The 21,921-nt window shown below is 47.1% G+C and overlaps 1 protein-coding gene across 3 annotated transcripts; it reads right to left on the bottom strand.

Moving 5' to 3' along the window:
• Positions 1-1,914: 1,914 nt before the first annotated feature.
• PIGR (polymeric immunoglobulin receptor) lies at positions 1,915-20,864 on the bottom strand. 3 transcript variants are annotated; one of them, XM_030473560.1, is made up of 12 exons: positions 20,854-20,864; positions 17,104-17,112; positions 8,197-8,292; positions 7,620-7,952; positions 6,861-7,190; positions 6,028-6,351; positions 5,267-5,581; positions 4,430-4,535; positions 3,774-3,889; positions 3,334-3,459; positions 3,155-3,213; positions 1,915-2,347 (listed from the first exon to the last, which is right to left on the bottom strand). In XM_030473560.1, exons 3-12 carry the CDS (start codon positions 8,276-8,278, stop codon positions 2,231-2,233), a joined length of 1,908 nt encoding a protein of 635 aa, XP_030329420.1. In that variant the 5' UTR covers positions 8,279-8,292; positions 17,104-17,112; positions 20,854-20,864; the 3' UTR covers positions 1,915-2,230. The 3 variants fall into 3 exon arrangements, with proteins under 3 accessions (XP_030329420.1, XP_030329418.1, XP_030329419.1); XM_030473558.1 differs by lacking the exons at positions 17,104-17,112; positions 20,854-20,864 and adding an exon at positions 14,770-15,011; XM_030473559.1 differs by lacking the exons at positions 17,104-17,112; positions 20,854-20,864 and adding an exon at positions 14,917-14,992.
• Between the last annotated feature and the right edge of the window lie 1,057 nt (positions 20,865-21,921).

A 21,921-nucleotide genomic window follows, 5' to 3' on the forward strand; every position in this document is an offset into this window, starting at 1 on the left:
GCTTGAGTAAGACTAGAGGGTAGACTTTGTTATTATGGAATAAGGTCCTTCTACTGCATTCATGAGACATAAAGTTTGAGTAAGACTAGAGGGTAAACTTTGTTATTATGGAATAAGGTCCTCCTGCCCTCAAGGAGAACCTAGCTACTGCTTTGGTATCACTCCCATCACAGACCTCTGGCAGCAAACTGGCATTGCCAGAGCCTTGTGTCAGTCTGGTGGGCACTGCACTTTTCATCAGGCACCAACAGAATGAAGAGCTGCAGAGGAGGAAGCTTCTTGTCCCTTCCCAAAAAGGCTCGGTGGTGGCCTGGCTGGGTGAGCTCACCAGCATTTGCCTATAGCACATCTACATGTGCTTCAGGCTGAGTGGGATTTGGTGATTCACTGTCAAGGGAAAGATCTCCTTGATTGCTCATGATCCTTCCTCAAATATCTGCTTATGCCAAAGGGAAGCCTCTCAGATTTTTGATTCTCATAATTTGCTTTCTCACGGATTTTTGCAGTGTGACTTGTCCTGGTGCTAGGGCATGAATGGGTGAATACATCCCTCCACGATTTATCATCAGTGTTCATGAAGGCTGATCTGTCAATGCCATCACCCTGGAAATCAACCGTTTAAGAACAACGGGTATCTTCAACATACCATGATCTGTTAAAGAAAAGCCTTCAAGAATGAAAGCATTAAAGTGATGATAATGATGCAGTAAGGTACCACAGCTTGTCACTGACCAAAGGAAACTGGTTGTCATGTTTGGTGAACAGTCTGGTGAAGGAGATGGGGCTACTTGGTGAGGTCCTTGTGGACCTTTCCATGGATCATGGTGGACTCTGGATCACAGATTGAGTGAGAAGTGTGGGGTTTATTCCATATCCTCAGTTTAAGCTGTCACAGGGATTATTGATCATATTTCATTGATGATTTCCTGCAGAGGGTGTTGCATGCCTCAGTCCATGCATGTTTCACTGGCAGGATGCTCAGCCCCTGCATGTCTCTGGGGGTTCAGCTCATTCCTGTGGCTCCCAGCATGGTGTGGGAGGAGTGGAGCTGAGGGAAGGATGCCAGCGGGCAGGCTGAAGAGGAAACAGGTTTGCAAAGGGAGAGCAAAAGGGGTTTTCTCCTGAAGCTTTATGACAACTTCCCCCTGGGGACACTTCCCAAGTGCACACCTTGCTTATTGCACCAGAATCATTCATTCATTTCCAGCAACTCCAGGCGAGTGCAGACCTGTCCTGGACACTCCACAGCTTTTCCAGTATCCAGCCCCCTTCCCACCATGCTGTGAGGGGATGCAGCCCAGGAGATGAGACAGATGAGCTATAACCTGACAACCAGGCCAGGTTGGACAAGGCTCGGAGCAATGGGTCTAGTGGAAGGTGTGCCTGCATGTGGCAGGGTTTGGATGAGCTTGAAGGTCCCTTCCAACCCAAAACAGGCTGTGATTCTGTATTTGAGGTCCTAGCCTTGCTATTAGTAAGGTGATGACTGTTGCAATGTGGATGTGAGAGTAGCCCTGTAAACACAAATCCCACTGGAGCTGCTGCCCTCCTGCTCACAGTGAGCTGAGCTCATCTCGGTGCTTATTGTGGGAGGTCCATGACTGAGGAATAATTTGGGGTTTATCCTTGATGAAAACTCAGTGTCTGCAGACTAACACAAACAGCCATTGCCTGGCACCTTGCTGAGCTACGAACTCCATCATTACTGCTACTTACTTTACTATCTGAGGGTATTTATTTCCATTAAGTGTAGGTTTCTTCTACCGTCCCGTGCTGTTTGCAACACCAGATATGATGCTTTAATGCTGCAGTAAAAGGAGGAGAAAGCCCCGTCCACCTCCCCCAGTTGCAGCATTACTGCACCAGCTTGGGTGTGCTCTCCCCATGCTCTCCCATGGACTGAATGTCCCCTGGTCTGCTGAAAGCTAGTGGTATTCTTTATTGCTTGTGTACAAAAGCACTTCAGACTGTGTCTGGTCTGCAGGTACTGCCCTCTTGGTGAGAAAGCTTAGAGGAATCAAGTGTGAAACGTGGTTCTAGAGGGTTTTCCAGCTGCCTTTAGAAGAAAATGAGAGGGGAAAATAAAAGAGCAAAAGCTGAATTTAAGCAGTAAAAAAGGTCTAGCTATAGAAAATTGTGGGAGTAAGGACCAGGGCTGCTTGCTGATGTCTTGCTCTGGTCCTCAAGGTGGAGCTGGTCCCAGACGCTGCCGCCTTTCGGTCCCTCACCTTCAGATCTGGGGGGGCACATCTGGGGCAGCAGCATCCCCCCCAGAGCTGCCCTGCACAATGCTGCTGGAGGTGAGGAGGAACGCGGAGTAGGTGAGGTCAGCATCCTCCTTGGAGCTCTATGGGAAGCACAGGAGGACACTGTTAGGTGGCTGCGGACCCACAGCAGCACATGGTGGGGGAAAGGGCAGCGTTTTTGGGCTGTGAGCTTCTCAAGATGATACAGGCAGGCTGCACACCAGTGCGAAGGCGTCATCATGCCTTTGCTCAGCAAAGGGAAGACCTCAATTGTTGTAGGTTTGGGACTTCGTGTCATGCCTATCCCTGCATGATGGCATCCAGCTCACCTGTCCTAAAGCTGCTGGGTTTTACTGGTTTCCTGATAGTTCCCTTTATTTCTCCAGTTCAGCTCTTGACACTTAAAACACCTACATACTGCTTTTGGTTAGGGACTTTGAACGAGAAGGGCTTGCATCTGGCACCTTCTGTTGGTGCTGAGTGGTGCCACTCAATCATGCTAACCCAAGGGGCCACAGGAGCAAGTCACAGCCCTTGCAAATGGGAGAGAGCTCTTTGCCTACCATCGCGCCCTGAACCACTGCCTGAGTGGAGGAAGGCTCTGGTTCATCCATGTATTTCATATTTATGATAACAATCCAACCCCAACCTTCCTGATGCTGCCTGGAGCTGACTGGGTGTACTGGTTGAAGCAAAGTGACTACTATTACTGTCTCTGCTAAAACATGGATTCAGGAAAGGGTTAAGGTCCCCCTCAGAGGCTGATCTGCAGCAGGTGCTGGATCCAGGTTAGTTGGGAACATCTGGGTATAAATAAGGCCCCTGGGAGAGAGCAGCTTCTTTGGCAGAGGTTGAAGGGCTGTGCTGGTGTCTCCCAGGTCAGTGAGCTCCCTCCTGCCTCCTCTTACCCTTTTTGCCTTCTTTGTCTCGGCAGCGCTTTCCAGTGTGGCCGCAGTGGTAATGAGCTCTGCAGGGAGAGAAAGGGAGGTGTTGGGATGCAGGGACCGTTGGTGGGTGGTTCTGTGGCTTTTGTAGGGTCCTTCTGCAAACCCTGGGGCTGGAAAGCATCCCATCAGCCATCACCTACCGTCCCCTCCTATCTGAGTCTCCTGGGTCTCTTTCACACAAGCGTTATTGCTCGCACCATAGTCCTTCACGCTCTCGAAGTCCGACATGCTGATGTTTGTCCTGTAGCTCCCAACGGACACCAGGTCTGTTAAAAGGGAGGAGATAAGTACCCTGTGGGCTTGTTCAGAGTCCGTGCAAGTGCATTGACATCCCAACAGCCTCTATACAAGGAGGCACGGTGCCATGCAACGTGCAGAACCTACGGAGGGGTGGTTTCTGCCTCAGCCCAGGCACCATGTGTGATGGGGTCGGTGGGAGAAGTGGGGTCCTTTGTCTGCATGGGGAGGTACAAGAGGTGCAGCTCAGCCCAGCACACACAAGTTATCACCTTTGTCTTGATATTAATATAACCTCAATATGAGGTTTTGAGAGACTGCAGGAAGCAGAGCAGGGACTCACCAGATCTCTTCAGCTGCCTGTGTTTAAACACAGCAAAAGCTGTCGCGACGATGAGGAGCACAGCACCAAAAGGGGCCAGGACTAACAGAAGAGTATTGGGGCCACTTTGTTTAGGGCTGGAATGGAGGGAAAAATAGATCACTAAGCTGTGAAATACATTATCTTTGATTTATTCAAGGCTGAATAGTGTGTATGAATGTCCAGCAGTCTAAAACCTCTACAGCATGGTAAATCTGGGTGAGCATGATGCAATTCAACTAATGAAATGGATCATAATACATAGAATCAACTAGTAACCAAACAAAACTGTAGGACAGAGGTTGTGCCAAATCAGCTACACCAGCAGCTTGGTTATAAATATGTGAAGGAAAACTCTCTGTTTTCAATAAGTTTTTCTGTACCCGGAATCCCCAACCATTCCTTTTGAGGCTGTGTTTACTTAAGCTAGAGATTAATTCCAAGTCATCTTGCCTTTTGTTGTAACTATTATTTTTTTTCCTCTGATGTTTTGAGTTAAGTTCTTTAGGGGCAAGAATGTCTGTGTTGCTAAGCCACACATGCAGCATCCAAACACAGCACCAAAAGTGGGTTAATAGAAATATACATCTTAATATTAGTATAAGAAATGATAAATGACAGGCTTGGAGAGAACTAACCTTTCAGAGGCCGCATCATTGGCTCTTTCTTGGGGAATAAACCCACTCTCAGCAGGGCTGGGGACATCAGCGTCCAGGGACTCCAGGCTGCGGCTGTCGCTTCCTCCTGTATCATCCAGGGAAGAAGGGCTGTTAATGGCATGAGCAGCAGCATGGAAATGGTGACAAAAAGCTAGTTGGCTGTATTTGGTGGAAGTGGCACTGAGGTGGGTTTTGGCTGTGCATTGGCTCAGGAGAGACCTTATAACAGTCTTCCAATACTTTGGTCAAGGGATGTAGGGACATGACAAGGGGGAATGGCTTTAACCTGCCAGAGGGGAGACTGAGATGAGCTCTGAGGCAGAAGCTCTTCCCTGTGAGGGTGCTGAGGCGCTGGCACAGGGTGCCCAGAGAAGCTGTGGCTGCCCCATCCCTGGCAGTGTTCAAGGCCAGGTTGGACACAGGGGCTTGGAGCAACCTGCTCTAGTGGAAGGTGTCCCTGCCCATGGCAGGGGGTTGGAATTGGATCATCTTAAGGTCCTTTCCAAACCTAACAATTCTATGATTCTATGCTACAAATTGTAATAGCAATAATTAGTGAGGGCAGCGTTAAAAAGTAAAAATGGTGTGGAAGGTAGTGATTTTTAGACTGGTGGGGGTTTTCTATGGTTGGGAAGTAAAAACCAATGAGAGAATGAAAACATCTGTGATAAGTGCAAAATCAGGGTGATCCCAGCATCTCAATGCCTGGATGATAGCCCTTCTGCTTTGAGGTGCTGCAACCTAGTGGCTGTGGAGCAGACTTGCCTCTAAGCAGAAGAAAGGCAGGAAAACCCCTGCCTTTGACTGGGAGCTCACCTGCAGTCACAGACAGGTACACCGCCATGGTTTCCCCATAGACACCATTGCGCTGCACGCCACACCAGTACCACCCTTGGTCTGTCTTTGCCACCGAGTCGAAGCTTAGGATAACTGTCTTGTCATCGGTGTCACACGTAACGTCCGGCCCCTGCTGCCTTTGGTCAGAAGCAGGCATGGGGGTGCAGCTGGTGCTGCTCCACTTGCACCAGTACTTCTGGTAGGAGTAGTACCGGCATGGGTAAGAGCAAGTTAAGTTGAGCTGGGAACCCTCTTGTGCCTCTACTTCCTCCTTTCCCTGCAGTCCAGGTTCTCCTGCAAAGGCAAACAGAACATCAAGGCTGATGTTAGTGGCAACGGTAGTCAACGGGTAGTGGTGCTGCTAGAGACGGTGAGCCAGAAGGTATATCTTTGAGAGGAAGTGCTCCTTACATTGCTAAATTCATGTTAAGGATGCTGTATATGCATCTCTGGGTGAAAGTTGGGTTGGTTTTCAGTTGGTTTTTTTCCCAAGGCTTAAGAAATACTTGCATGAGAAACTTTTGTGAACACTTTCCCATGAAACTGAAACCTTGTGTTCCCATTTGAAAGCCACTGAGGTGTTGAGGAATTGGCACAAGGTTTCACCTTAAGAGAGAAAAGTTCAGAGTTTGACCTTAAGCCTCTTCCTAAAAGACCAGATCTGCTACTTTGTGGTGCTTAGAGGGTTTTTTTTTGTCCCTACTGAGCTGGCAGAGAACTGTCAATGCACAAGCTCATACCATCCACAATTTTCAGCTCAGTTGATGACTGCTGCTCCTCCTCCTCGTCTGTCATACACCAGTAATAGCCTTCGTCAGTGTCTTTCAGCTGGTTCAGGATGATGGTGATCGTCTGGTTATCTGGGCTGTCATACATGGCCACTCTTCCTTCATATAAGCTTGACACATACCCGGCATTGTCTATGATCTTGTAACACCCGTTCTGTCTCCACTTGCACCAGTAATTCACTGAGGATTGCCTTAGAGTCTTATAGTGGCATTCAACTGTTGCTGAACTTCCTTTTACTCCAAATATCGTGGGCTTTCCTTGAGGATCCTTGGTCTCTGGAGAGAAAAATGAAATGTGCAGCTATATATGTCTGACTTCTGTCCATGTGCTGCTCTCCCAAGAGAATAAACATTATCAAATCAATGCTGTTATGGCTAAAGCAAGCTGAGGTGAAGCTCAGAGGTGCAGATGGTAGGAGACCGTCCTAGCACTGCTAGGGGAAGGGCAGGGTGTCTTTCTACTTCTGTCATTTTGAGATTTAAGTAGTTAAGACTTGAAGAGACAGTTTGCTTGTCTCAAACTGGGAGGCAGAATTTGCCTTCTGGAGTTTTGGGCTAGCCAGACTAGATAGCTGGGAATGTTAAGTCTTGATACCAGCTTTATTAGTGATGGTTTAGTACATTACAGACAGTTAAATGAACAGAAAGAAGGATTTAGATGAGAGAATGGGGTAACAGCACTCTGCAAAAGGAGACTGAAGCTCTTGTTAGATAACATGAGACTGCTGGTGATGCTTCTGAAGAGAAGCAGAAGTGAAGGGAAAAACCTTCAGGGAATAGCTTACCCTCATAGACGTGTACATCCAGTTGCTTTGTTTCTCCGCTCTCCCCATAGACACCAGCCCCACACAGGTACAATCCAGAGTCTTCCCAACCCATCTGAGTGATCATGATGCTGAACGAGCCTGGATCCTTCATATTGCTCAGCAGAGCTCGCCCTGTGTAATCCTCATCAATGTTCCCATAGCTATCAATGATGTTAACGCAGCCGGTTTTACTCATCTTGCACAGGAATTTCCTTGTACTCTCATAGTCGCTCCCAAAGCTGCAGGTCATGGTCACAGTGCTGTCTAGCTTCACGTAGAAGAGCTCAGCTCCCTCGGGTGTATGGGAACCTGTGTGTTGAGAAACCAGTCAGTGTCTACTGCCCGCTCTGTTGTAACTACAACTCCTAGAGACCTCTGAAGGCTCTTGTTAGCAGAGGCTTTCTCTCTACTTTGCTATATTATATGACCATGTGGCACTACTATATGACCATGCCATGGTCTGAGCATGATCTGTGTTCCATGTTTACACCATGCTCTGTGCCCTTGCTCAGCAGTGTGATGCTGTTTAATCTGATTTTTTTTTAATGCTGGAATTTTAGGCCAAAAATTCCTTCTGTAAGAGCACAAGGGAAAATGGAAACTGCTGTTTCCTGAAAGCATGGAGCATCTTCTGCTTTTAAACACTGGATAAACTGTGTGTGGAGCCTTATTAAAAAGGGGTGGAAAACAAACCACCCAAGAAAATAATACTTTATGGAGCCCTAGGAGGGTAATTACCTTCAGAAACATCCAGATTGACTTTGTGGGAGAGCCTTCTATTGTTGACCCCAACACCGCACTGGTAGGTGCCTGCGTCTGCCATTGTAAGCTCAGAGATGCTGATCTGGAAGTTTTCTTCCTGTGGGTTGTCAATGATGGAGGCTCTGCCTCGGTAGCCTGGAGCAGTGTAGCCACTGGTGGAGGCAACAGTTAAGCAGCTCGTGGCTGATTCCTTGCACCAATACTTCCTGTCGTGTCTGTTCACTCGGCTGGGAGGGTAGAAGCACGTCACAGCGGCTGACCCATTGAGCAGACCATACACCTGCCGTGGTCCAAACACAGGGCTTGAGACTGCGAGAGGAAAATGGATTGGGTGTAAGTGTTGGCTGTGCTACACAACCTGATGGGACTGCAGAGCAGGTTGGGTGTACCAGGGCAAGCACAGACCCAGGGCTGTGCAGCATCATGCAGTCTGAAAGGTCCCATTGGCACTGATGGGGTAGAGACCCTCCCTAAACCCTGCTCCCCCCTTAGTAATGCCACCTCTAGTCTAAGACCACCCACAAGACCTGTGCCCCAGGCAGGTTACACTTACTTGATGCCTTGGGGGGGTATTTGCTTCTTGCAGATTCAGCTGGGAGGAAGGTGAGCAGGAGAATGAATGCTAGTGAAATCATTTTGCTTGCATTCCCTGGAAAAGGCACAGAAGTCGGTGAATAATCACACTTGCAAAATTATAAAGTTAATAGATCAAGTAATAATCTTCATGCCTGCAGGATATGAGGGTTGTGGCTACTTGAGCTAGAGAGAAATGCAGCATTTAATCAGTTCTAACAAGCAATTGAGTGGGGAAGAGGGAGCTGATAACTCTGTTCTTGCCTTTGCTGCTGCATGGCACCATGACTGCCCATGGGCCTCATCCCAATACCCCCATCTCTCCCCTGTAAAATGAGGAGAATTGTTCTTATGACAAGCCACCAGTGTGTCTATCAGAGCAGAGTCCCCCAGGACATTGTCCCTTGGGCAGGCAGCAGCAGTGGTGTGCACAGCATCAACGGTGATTTTGGCCAAACCACGAGAGACTTGGTTCAAACTCAGAAGTGGTATGTGGGTTTATGCTGTAAATCAGAACAGCCCATCACAAAGCTGAAGTCCAAAAATGGTCCAAAAGATACTGAGCCCTGACTGGCATGAGAGTTAGGTGGCAACCCAGAGCAAAGCTGCTCACTTGACCCCAGCCAGGAGATAATGCTGCTTCTAACAGTCCAAGAGGTAGGGTCATATTTTCTTTCACTGTTGCTCATGCAGTGAAAGGAAGGTTTGTTTACTTGTGAGCTGGGATGCCAAGACCACTCCTTAGGAAAACCTGCTCTCACAGAATCCCAGGCTGGTTTGGGTTGGAAGGGACCTTAAAGCCCATCCAGTTCCAACCCCCTGCCACGGGCAGGGACACCTTCCACTAGAGCAGGTTGCTCCAAGCCCCTGTGTCCAACCTGGCCTTGACCACTGCCAGGGATGGGGCAGCCACAGCTTCTCTGGGCACCCTGTGCCAGTGTCTTGCCATACAATAAAACTTTCTTCCTTTATGTGCAGATTTCTTCTTTATGTCATGAGCAGAGTTCCTGCATGAAGCCTGTATTTAACTACTGCTCTCAGTGATGGCTATTGGGGGATGCAAACCAAACTGTGTGTCTCTTGAAATGTGTCTGTAGTCTTCAGGATGACTATTTCTGACCTTCCCCTTGGTTTGTACCGGGTGGTGGCTCGGAGGAAGCCAAGCTTCTCAATTCACTAAGCTGTAGCCTTTGGCCTGAACTGAGTGTGCTGTTGGACGCTGCATGGTGCAGTGATGGGAATGTGCATTTCCTGACCATGGCTGTTGATCTACCTGCCTGTTCCAAGTAGAAAATGATAGGTGCCAAGGAAAGTATTTCTAAACATTCAGAGGAATTTGATTTGGGGGCGTCAAGTGACACAGTTTTATGAAGGGTAATTCCCGGTAGAAGAAAAAGGCTTTTATTTCCGTGTGAAGATGAAAGGTGTTCTGTTTGTGCTTTCTTCCTTGTATTGTGATTTCTAATTGCTCAGTGGCTACTTGTCCATGGCTAATCTTTAACTCACTAAGCATGAAAAATGTTCTTTCATACGTATCCCAGAAGTGGCCAGCAAGGCAAACATAACATATTCCACAGAGAGCAAACAATATGGCACAAAAAAGGCCTTGATATTTGCCCCTTGCTAACAGCAGATCTTCTGGCTGATGGTCCCTCCCCTCCACCCCTTGCTCTGCAGTGCAAGCGGGATCCCAGTGCAGCTTTCTCCTTCTGGGCAAATATTGAATAAAGTGTTAGTCTGATTCCTTCCCAAAAGCTGCTTCAGGGTTACAACATTATTTTGCCAGGAACCTCTTGTTTTTGAAGCAAAGATGTAGCTGTGTCCAGAAAGTTGCGTGCAAAAGTGATGGCATCAGGGTCTTCACAGGCATGTTAGAGCAAAAAAGATGTCTTGGCATCTCTGAGGCCACATGTGCCTTCATGCCTACACAAGAACAACGGTTCCTGTGTGCTTGCATGACCAACATCTGCAGCTCCAAGTTGCCTCTAGCCCTGTTTTCTCGGATAGTGTTAAACCCTTCCCTCACTCACTGAATGAATGGGGAAAACTCCCATTATAACAAGTCTGAGCAAGCACAGCCACCAGTTACGTAAAAATCTGTGATGAATTTCCATGCTGATCACTGAGCTGCATGGCTGGAAACCCCTTCTCTGCTGCATTGCATTCAGACAGTGGCATTTCCTACCCAACAGGAATGGTGCAAATGAGCTTTGCTGGTCACTCTGCAATGAACAAGCTCTGTTTGTGATGCTGAAGGAGAATTGTTGGTGAAAGAACTCTAGTTCCTTCTTGCTTGCAAAGAACTTTTGATGCTGGATTTGCTGTCTCCAGTCAGAGCACAAGGTCTAAACCTCAGAGCTCCAGGGAAGAGAAAAGGCCGCTGAGCTCATGTGAAAGGGAGTGCAAGTAAGTGACTGTGCAAGGGATTTGTATTGATGCTGCTGCAGGTGGAGGGGGAGTTGAGCGAGATGGGACAGCAAAGGTTTGTAGGGGGCTATATAAGAGTCAAGAGGCTTGAAACCAGAGGGAATGCCATGTACGCTATGCCAGGGAAGCAAGCTTACGGCAGGGAGGTCTGCAGTGTTCTTATCCTGCTGTGCACCCAGAGGCAGTGCCTGCTGAAGGGCCAGTGCTGGGAAGGGCGAAGTGCCCCTGCTTCACCCTCTTGCAGGCATTGACCTGCATGTCCAGATGTCTTTGCTGGATTTCTGATGCTTGGAGCAGGAAGGACCGAGCACATGAGACCGCGGTGTCCCCATGGACTGACGGATGCTGGAAACCTTTCCTGAAGGGAAAACCCACTCCTAGCCCACCGCAGCAGGACGGGTCGCCAGGACCTTATTTGGTAGCTGATGTGCATGGCAATGTGCCTGCAGCCCACTTTGCATGGCCATCGGAGCTCCTGGGCAGGAGGCATTGTGGAAGCTGAAACCTGGACACAGGATTTGCGTTGTGTATGTCCATGCAAGCAAAGAAGTTGCCGTCTTAAACCTGATGCATTAAAAACCTAGTGAGAAACTGCCTGCAATGCAGCGCAATGGACTCATCAGGAGGGAAAGCAGGAAGGGAACCTGCTTATTCCCACTGGGAAGGTGTCTCTGAGAAGCTGCTCTGTAGCATGGGGCACAGAAGCTGTGGATGCCCAGTTCTGGTTAGCTTAAAACATTGATAGGTGAAAGGGGGGAGCAGGGATTAAAGCCTTGTATTAATTCTCCTCCTGTTCCTTTTCCGCACAGGATTTGCAGGTAAGTAAAAGCTTTCAGCTGTACAAATGTGGCTGGTATTTACAAAGTCCCTGTTGCAACAGTGGTCCTCTTTGGATTACCAAGTGTGGGCTGGGGCTGTGCTTCTTTTTGTAACTCAGACCCTTGTGTAGTTACTTTCATTCTGCATCACCAAATCTGCTGGCTTCCTTCTCTCCCTGTCCCAGTACAACAGGTTTCGAAGGGTTTCAAGCACAAAACCAGTATGGCAGCTGAGTTCAAGAGATGGGAATTCTCACGTTGGTGCATGAGCTTCCCACTTTTAATCCAGGCCTCTGGACACCAATGTCACCAAGAGCAGGGCAATCGTGTTGTCTTGTCACTGCTGGGAGTGGCTGTGTGCTCCCTCGCTGTTTGCAGTGTGTTGCTGTGATTGTGTGTGTGTATAATTAATAGTAAACCCCAAATATACACCTATAGCATAATGGCAGGTAAAAACTTATTCTAAACTGTGTCATGTTTCCACTAATTGGATTGTGTTGTGTTTCTTCCCACCACTTAAATGCATTGGAACTTGGTGTGTGTGCTGGTTAGTGCTGAGTGACCACGGAACTCCTCAGCGTGGGTTTGGTGTGAAAAGCCATGCAAATGGGAAAATGACACAATGGCCTTTTTTTCTTGCTTTCCGACTCAGAACAGCTGAATGGTTTTGTTGTCTTAGTATCCTTTTGAGAGTGAATAACACTATCTGGTTTGATTTGGTACATTTCTGTGCTCTTAAACGTCTCTGCATTACCCCTTCACTGGGTGACAAAGAGATTTCAGTGCTGTGTGAGAGGTTAAGCTTTGGAGAGGTTAGACACCCCTCAAACCCCACAGCCAGTCTGCCTTGCTTATATGGATGTGTCTTTGGTGTCATCCATAGAAAGTGGTTCATGGTACTTTTTCAGGGCAAGAGGTTGGCCTGAGATCTGAGACCTCCCTGGGCTGGGTTTCCCAGTCTACTGTATGTGGATGCTTCCCCGGATCTCCCAGTGCACTGCAGGAGTGGCCTGGGTTAGGAACATCACCTTCCTCTCTAGCAGATCATAAATCTTGGTAGCAGATCATAATCAGATACCTAAATCTTGAGTTAGTGTTTCCAGGTTTCCAGCAGGAATAGCTCTTCTAAACATCATTCACTACACGTCCACCTCTGGGGTTCTGTGGTGCTCTTGTGACCCTATCAGTCCAATGGAGCAGTATGACCACATTTAGAATGATTTGAAAGAGCTGAGGACCTGACCCCTGGGTTATGCAAACACCAGCAAGCACCTCCCTCTTGCTGGGGACGAAATACCAGAGTCCAGTGCCCAAATTCTGCTGGCTCAGCTGCAGGATTGAACTCCGAGAAACAATCCATTAGCTATTAACCATTGCTCTTAACACTGACCAGTGTCAAGGCTGTGCTATGGTATCAACAAAATGCAAAGATTTAGTTGTCACATTTGTACTTGTAGCCTGGGCGTCCTTTTGTGTTGTCAAATATTTACTGTTATTCAAATAGTTGAGAAATAATAACCTATGGATGAGGTAGTAGTTTTTTCCCCTTCAAATCCTTTTAAAGCAGGATCCACAAACAGCATAAGGAAGGTGCAGAGATGCAAACTGGTGCTGAGCAGCATCAGGAGTTATACTGTGAAGCGGAGTATATACCTATACTGTGTGTATATATATATTGTATATACTGAGGAGTATACATATATTATGCTAGGGGTGATTTATGGAGGTGCTGAAGATTTCTATGCCTAGAAGAAAGGCACAGCAACAGACTCCTTGCTGCACAGGACTGGGGCTATCCCCATCTTTAAGCTGCCTGTCAAGATCACTGCATAGATGGTCTTACTGTGAGTTCTATTTGCTGTGGTGCGATGGGGAAAAGCCACAGATCACTCCATTTTCATGGAGTTGTGAATGAGCAATCAGCTTCAATATAAAAGATCAAGCTGACCTGCACATAGAGAAAATAAGTGTTTTGCATTCCAAAACAATGCCTTCTCTACGATATGGAAAGTATAAATAGGAGGTGCTGATTTTGTGATGCAGTGAGCAGAGACAGATTGGCAGGTCTTCTTGATCAGGATTTAAGATGGAATCAGCAACTTTTTAGGAACCTCTGCAGTACTTGCCACCCTCCTAGCTAAGACCACTTGTAAATGCTGATTAAACACTGTCCTATCTGATCAACGTATTCTGTAAAACAGATGAGAAAATCATGTCAGCAACTGAAATTCTTGCTGAGATTGGGTTGGTGGTCTAGTTTTATGTTCTTTTAAGCTGATAGATATACCAGACAGTAATTTGTGACCTATATGTTCCTTTGAGATGTTAGATACCCCACGCACCAACTTCTTGCTTTTCAGATAAGGGTGTCATGGTTCATTTGTTCCTTGCCGTTTGTTTCTTGTGTCTTGGGCTGGAAAGCGAAACCGACACTATTAAACTATTATTCCAGTTTAATACTGTTAATATGGCAAAGAGCAGGAACTCACTAGGATCCAACAGAGCTTGCTGTGCCACCACAGTGATGGCTGCTGGATGGACAGAGAGCGCTGGTGCATGTACTGGTAACAGCAGCACAATTGCTATTTAGGAGGTGTTTTTTCTCTGTATTTCAGATGAAATACATTTAAAGTCCAAAATGACTGTTTCCTTGCAGTGTAAGAGTTGAGGTGTGCAGAAACCCACGCCTTTGCTGTCGGTCTGAATGTGAAGGGAGTCTGTCAGCTTTCTCTTACTTCAGTTTCAGGATGCCATGTACATCCCATTCACTCACACTTCAATTATCTATTTATCTGCCTTTGAACTGTATAAACCCAATGGCTTTTCAGAGCTCATTTAGGACATAACTGCACCAATTCTCTTCCAACTATCTCCATGTTGTGATTCAGAAGACTGTAACGACCACAGGCTGAGTTGTAACAGTTTAGATGACCACAGTAATATTTCCTAGCATTTGTTATTTTCTAGGTTAAAACTTAATGCAAATATTGTAACAATAATGAATCTTTTTCCCCAGAAAGGAAAGATTGAAGGAAAGAAAACAAATATCCTAAGCTTGATCCTATGCTTCTGACCTGCTTCCAAAAGCAATCGGCCTCCCCACAAGCAAGACCTACACACTTATTCTCTGCTTCTTCAGAACTGCTGCTTCCCTTCACACATGTGTGAGGAAGACTCCTTAAAGCGTCTCAAAACTTGTACTCTTCTTCTGCCTCATCTCATAACGGTGCTACCAAAGATCTTGCATTTTGGAAAGACAACGAAGCAGCGTTACTTACACTCCAAGCTTCTGCAGATGATTATGGAGGACTTGGCTTTTTCCTTTAGACAGACAGCTCTTAGTTTTGCCGATGTCTTGGTGTCCAACCTCAGGACCTGGTGCGAGTGTCCTGCCTCCCTGCTGCAGCCGGAGACAGGCTCTGGCAGCGCCAGCCTGTTTTAAATACTCCTCTTACCTCTAGCCCTGCATTTCCACCTGTTGTGCCTTAAAGGAATAGCATCCAAAAGCTCTGGCAGGTGAGCAGCATCCCATGTGAGGCAGGAGAACCAATGCCTGTCCCAGCTCTGTTTTCGCTTTGAGGGTTGTTATTTACCTCCCAATTATGCACTGCCATTGCACAACAGCCACCCCAAGCGTGGGCTCTCGGATATGGTCCAGGGCACCTTTGCCTCCATCACGAAGGAGCCTGAGGGCTGCATGGTTCAGGACTATGGAAGGTCTTCTGCTCTACTGGGAGAAGGGTATCTTAGAGACAGTTTTCTGCTTGGACCGGACCCAAATAGCTAGGGCAGCTGATTCCTTGGTCTGAATATGGGTGCCTGTGCCCACATCTGGCACAGAGACAGTGGGAAGCCTTATGGGCTCTGAGCCTAACTGAATACACAAGGGTCCAGCCAGCCCCTTCCTTTTTGGCATTGCAACATCGCCCTTGAGTTGTGACCACGTATCCCATCATCCCGGGCAGGAGAGCCCCTTGCTGCAAGGGCCAACCTGGATTCTGATCTTGAGATACCTCTAACCAACAGTGGAATAGCTTTATAGGGCAAAGCTGGACAAAACCAGGTGGGTTTTCTTTTCAGTGTCCCTAAGAAGACCCTGTTAGGCTGAACTGATGGAGCAGGTCTGTCTCCCCTCCTTGCAGTCTCCAGCCCCTCAACCTCATGAGAAGAGCAGGAGCCTGGGCAGGCAGGGTTGGTCTTATCTGTGCAGACCAAGAACATCGTACACTCTTTAAAATGCACAATAATGAACAGGAGCTTTGCTGCCATCTTCAACCTCATTTCTTTGCTCTCCTGCTGTAGGCATGTCAGGGGCCCAAATACAAATTCCCTGTGAAGTGTGGGGCTGTCAGAAATGGAACTGAACCAGACAGAAAAATGAATGAAGATGAAAGTGTTTGTGTTACATGGGATGAATCATTAACTTGCTTTACCTTGTACTAATGGTGCAAAAGCCGTGATTTCTTCTAACTAGGGGGGTCACACAAAGCTTTTCCCATCTGCTCTCAGGGAAAGCTGATGAGCTTAAACACTATGGCAGCTCCAGGCGTTCCCACAGTGCCTGAGAGCAGCTAGATCTTGACCTGGATTTGGGATGTTTGGCAAATTGGGCATATCTTAAAGCCAGCCTTGGAAGTGCTTTTCCTCTGGATAGGGGTGTGAGCTCCTTTCTTCCCATGAATGTGCAGCTTTTGCGATGAGAAAGGAGCTTTTGAGGTGAGGAAGGCTGTTGCTGTGATTGCATAGGGTGATTTGGTGGGGATCTTGAACTGAGAGAACATATCTCCTAGATGGGAACAGATGCTGATCCCATTGCAAGCCCGTCCTTCCCACCAGTGCTGCTTCTCTGACAACTGCTGGAACTACTTCTTCTTGTTGGGCACAGAGTTGTGCTTGCATGGCCACAATAGGTACAGTTGTATTTGCTTTCCTAAACCTCCTGCTTTCCCAGGCACCTCTCCTTCGGGTGCCAGCATCTTGGCTTCAATGCTCACCTCATCTTGATCCTGCAGTTTGCACAGAGATGTGTTTGAAAAAGCCTGGGTTTGTGGAGGATGTGCAGGAGGAAGGTGGCATGGCCACAGATAGAAGTCTTGGTAGAAACCAGCCATGGGCACCTCTAACTGCTCATGCATCTTAAGGAAGCAAAGTTAGTCCAGGGCAGATGACCCATGTCATTAACCAAGCAACCCTCTTTGCCCTTAAGGTTTCCAGTAAAACCAATCTGTTGTCTCATGCAAATAGATTTACTTGCTTTAATGGATGAGGAAGCGTCCTCCTGCCAAGTCACAGGTTCCAAAGCACTTTGGCATCTCCAGAAAACAAACAAACCTGAGCTTGCTTTTTTACCTCCTTTGGAGCAAAGCACAATTTGCAGCATGGCATGTAGCCTGAGCATAAAAGGCAAAGCTGCTTCTTGGGTTTGGGCTGAAATGATTTGATTTTGAAGCCATGGATGGTTCTGTAGGAAAGGTGAGGAAAAGTAGCACTTGGGAATTTGCATGTGTTTGATAGACTGAAGTCAGAGATGGTTTGCTCACAAGTAGCTCGATTATAGGTGTGTTGTTTTATTCTCTCTTCTACAAACTGCACAGCAAGTGGCATTGGGGCAGCTGGTGGGGATTTGGCTCTTGATACAGGACACTTGGCTTCTGAGCAGGGCAGTGAGCAACAAGGGGTGCTGGGAGCTTCGCAGTTTATAGCTGTGCCTTGGCTTTCTGCAGGGAAACTTCCAAACTCATGTACATGGAGGCTTTGATAGAAGAGGGTTTTGCCTCAAGTCTTCCTCAGTCACCTTGAAAAGAACTTCTTTCCCCATGGAGTTGCTGTAAAAACAAAACCAGAAGGAAAGCTCTGAGCTGGATTTCAATACAGACCATTTACAGAATAGTTTTTCACAGAATGTGGGTTATTGTCAAGGGTTTAAGGAATGTGTGTGCTTTTTTCTTTCCATTCTTCCTATTTAGAACTTCAAGAGCCCTTCATGCACCTAAAATCCCCCAAAGAGGGATAAAACTTGGAGAGTTTTAGCAAGTGGTATCACTCTCCATGAAATACTCTAGATCTGAACCTTTATGGCCTTGGTGTTAAAGCCCCTCTGAAGAATTCTTTGGACACCTACGGTATATTCTTTAAATGGGATGTCCGTAGATCCGCTTTCTGCTTCTGATCAAGCCAGTGGGTGTTTCAAATAGGAAAAGAAATAGGAGTATGCACGCAGCACTGTGCACTGAAGGTGGGTGGTCATTCCAGGGGGTGCAAATTGCATGTGTTCCTCTGCAACTCTCTGACTTTAAATGATTTTCACGTGCTTATACAATCAGAGGGTTTGGATCTAAGTAATTCTACTTATTCTCATTGACATGAGGATTTGAGATGCCATCACCAAAGTTTTGAAGCACTATTCCACAGTTTGGTTTATTATTTTAATTGAATACTTTTCACTGATCCAATTTGTGGAAATTCATAGAATTAGAGAATGGTTTGGGTTGGAAAGGACCTTAAGATCATCCAGTTCCAACCCCCTGCCATGGGCAGGGATGCATCACACTAGACCATGTCACCCAAGGCTCTGTTCAGCCTGGCCTTGAACACTGCCAGGTATGGGGCATTGACCACTTTGGGCAACCTGTTCCAGCACCTCACCACTCTCACGGTAAAGAGCTTCTTCCTTATATCTAACCTGAACTTCTCCTGTTTCAGTTTGAACCCAAGAGCTCATCTCTAAAGAGCTTAACTACTCCAAGACAGGCCCACTGTTGTTATATTTTGCCAGAAGACATAGACTCTTACATAGAGTTGGTCATCCTGATTTTTCCAAGGATAGCATAGACTATCCTGCACCAGTAGGACAAAAAAGACTAGAATTGCAACACAGTGAACAAGAATTGCTTCTGGGTGATATTGCAAAAGGTTATGAGCAATCAGACTTTATTGAAACAAACCAGCAGGAAGAGCGATAACATGTTCACTACGCGTAAGCAAGAATTATAATCAACCCTATAATAAATTTATAAACCTCATATAGGATTTCATCCAAGTCTTTTGAAATCTCTGGCTCTTGGGAATTAACAAAGACAATAATTTGGCATCAGAACATAAGTCCTGGGATCATAATTCCTGGACTGCAAACTTGGTTTCTATCCTGTGGAGGTATTTTACATACTAAGCTGCAAATCCTCTGCTTAAAATTAGTTTTTATTCTCTTCTATCAAGGGAGATAGAAGTGCCAGTTCCAGAAGACACTTACCTATGTTTGCTGGAGTCTTTCCTGCATTTGGGCACTTCTTCCGGATTCGGGGTTTCCTCCATCATTTGCTCTTTTACAGGGATCAGACCAGCCTGAATCAGCACCGGTTCTGCATTTCCTTCAGTGCTTCTTTCTCCTCCTTAAAACAAAAGCACATGCATGCGACAGAGGGAACATCCCCTCTGTTGCCTGCTTAAACATACCAGCATGTCAGGCACTGGATTGGGCCCATTGTTCCCCGGTTTCATTCTTGTGAAAAATGTCTTTCCGCTCACCATTGTTGTCGCCAATGGGTTTTGTCCCTAAATTTCTCTCTAGGGATGTGATATGTTATAGAATGAGAGATACATGTATTCTTGAACATCAGTCATTGTCGAGGACTTTCTGGACAAGTCTTTGTCATCTTTGCACTGAGCAGGTTGGATTTGGCCATGAGAAGCCGCCCAACACGTAGCTGCTCGTGTCACGCAGGTCCCTGCCCTTTATACTTCAGGGTTTCCGAGCACTCAGAGAGCCATAAATCTTCTATACACAACCCCTCAACCTTGCTTTCAGCAGGACTTCAGGATCTCTATTTCCTTCATTTGCTTAAACATATTAAAAATGAACTTCTCTAGGACTCTTCTTTCACATACATTTGTGTTTTCAGGCTGCACTGATAGATGTGGATGGATCCACAGAACGGATGCATGTCTGCAGAGCTGGAAATCTTCAGTGGATCAGACTCCAGCTCTTGGAAATCACAATTAAACCCCTTGCAAAACAAGAACCCCAACCCAAAAGGTGTTGCTTGGCCAAACTTACCCATCTCCTTTTGAAGCTTTATTTTGGTCAGAGCCAGAATAGTGATAGTGATGAAAATCAGTAACAGGAGAACTGGTAACACAACTGGGAGCAGAGGTGATTCACCCGAGGAGCTGGAAAAATGAACCACTGGAATTACATTGGATTTGGATTCAGCTATGGGGTGCTTGAAGTACCTTAATGCAGGCTGTCGCTTTTACACCAAGGGGTATAAAAGGAATTATAAACTCAAACTGAATTAGACGAGAACAGTCAACAAAGTCAAGTGGAGATGAAATCATTTGATCTGGAGTTTGGCTTATGAGGAAGTAATTTCTACAGCAGCCTCTGCTCTACTGTGTAGGGTTTCTGCTGCCAGCCAAATTCCCCTTCAAAAGGAAAATGAGCTCTATAAAAATGCTATCAGAGCTCCATAGGCAGAGAGCTCTTTCAGGAACGATGCAAAACCCGATCCTTCATACGACTGGTAACGTGCTCTCCCTTCCTCTTTCTGACTGGACAGCAGGGAGATACAGCTTGAGGGAGGCTGGGGATGGAGAGGATGGTGCTTCTTTTGCTGGGGGTCCCTGGGGTAGATGAGAGTTCCAGGGTGCATGGAGGGGACAGCTCAGGATATTGAACTGGATTTGTGGACTTTGTGGTTTATCTTTATCTATGACTGATACTGAAATATCATAGAATCATGGAATGGTTTGGTTTGGAAGGGACCTTAAAGCTCACCCAGTTCCAACCCCCTGCCACGGGCAGGGACACCTTCCACTAGAGCAGGTTGCTCCAAGCCCCTGTGTCCAACCTGGCCTTGAACACTGCCAGGGATGGGGCAGCCACAGCTTCTCTGGGAAAAGTCTGTGCCAGCGCCTCAGCACCCTCACAGGGAAGAGCTTCTGCCTCAGAGCTCATCTCAATCTCCCCTCTGGCAGGTTAAAGCCACTCCCCTTGTCCTGTCCCTACAGGCCCTTGTCCAAAGCCCCTCTCCAGATTTCTTGTTGGCCTCTTTAGGTGTTGGAAGACTGTTATAAGGTCTCCCCTTCAGGAGCCTTCTCTTCTCCAGGCTGAACCAGCCCAGCTCTCTCAGCCTGGCTCCAGAGCAGAGCTGCTCCAGCCCTTGCAGCATCTTTGTGGCGTCCTCTGATGCATCTGCAATGAATATGCACATGGCTTTGCCTGGTGCTGGGTAGAGGCTGCAGTGAGGTGAGACATGCAAAAGCTGCTCACAACCATCCTATGTAACAGGAAACACAGAAGGTACATTCACTGGGGAAACCACTTGTACTGGAGTGAGCCTCAGGGCTTGCTGTAGACAAGCACCATGGAGTAAGTACTAGCCAAAATAGTCCACAGCCTTTTGACTAACCTTGTCCAAAGATAGCTCCTTATGCAACACAGCACCCAAACGCTACCTGGGGTACTGGTTGTCTTTAATGAAGTTTGTAGCAGCTACAGATTCACCAGCATTATTGCTCAAGCCTGATGTTTCCTAACGTCCTATCAGGACCACATCTATTGACTCTGGCATCTGATCTACAGGGGAGGTGCAGCACCAGAAGGCTTAGAGATGAGTTCAAAGATGTATGCCACAGATAGACATGAGATAACCCTGCCTTCTGCTTCTCTAATGCTCATCTACTGTCTCCTACTTGTGTTTTCAACTTGCAACCTGTGCACAACCTACGTAGGGCCCTGGGAAATGGGGCAGGCAGGTCATAAACCACCAAGTTAGTGCCAACAAGAAACGTGGCTGCGAACATACCTCTCATGATAGATTTTGCCTGGGGAGGTGGCAAAGGTTCCGGGGGTCGTGGCAGGCAATGGGGTGCTGGTTCTCTTGGTGATGGTGCTCTTTGCGATGGTGCTCTTTGCATACGTCACGCCCGTGATGCTCCTCTGCATGGGTGTGCTGAAGGCAGCCAGGCTTGATAAAGTGGGTTTCACAAAAGTGGATGTTGCTGGGTCTTGCGAAGAGCAGGTTTCTGTAGGGAAAACTATTTTGAGGCTTGAATGTTAGATTTAGCAGAGGTTTATGCACTTCTTGCATTTTGGTATGAAAAAATACACATCACGATGTGACTTACAGGGTCTTCTAGAAAGCAGCTTGGGGACTACTAATGAAAACCTATTAATCATGGAATCCTGGAGCTGTTTGTGTTGGAAGGGAGCTTAAAGCTCCTCCAGTTCCAACCCCCTGCCACAGGCAGGGACACCTTCCACTAGAGCAGGTTGCTCCAAGCCCCTGTGTCCAACCTGGCCTTGAGCACTGCCAGGGATGGGGCAGCCACAGCTTCTCTGGGCACCCTGTGCCAGCGCCTCAGCACCCTCACAGGGAAGAGCTTCTGCCTCAGAGCTCATCTCAATCTCCCCTCTGGCAGGTTAAAGCCATTCCCCCTTGTCCTGTCATTACATTCCTTTG

Source organism: Strigops habroptila, chromosome 18, assembly GCF_004027225.2.
Source record: "Strigops habroptila isolate Jane chromosome 18, bStrHab1.2.pri, whole genome shotgun sequence".
NCBI lineage: Eukaryota > Metazoa > Chordata > Aves > Psittaciformes > Psittacidae > Strigops > Strigops habroptila.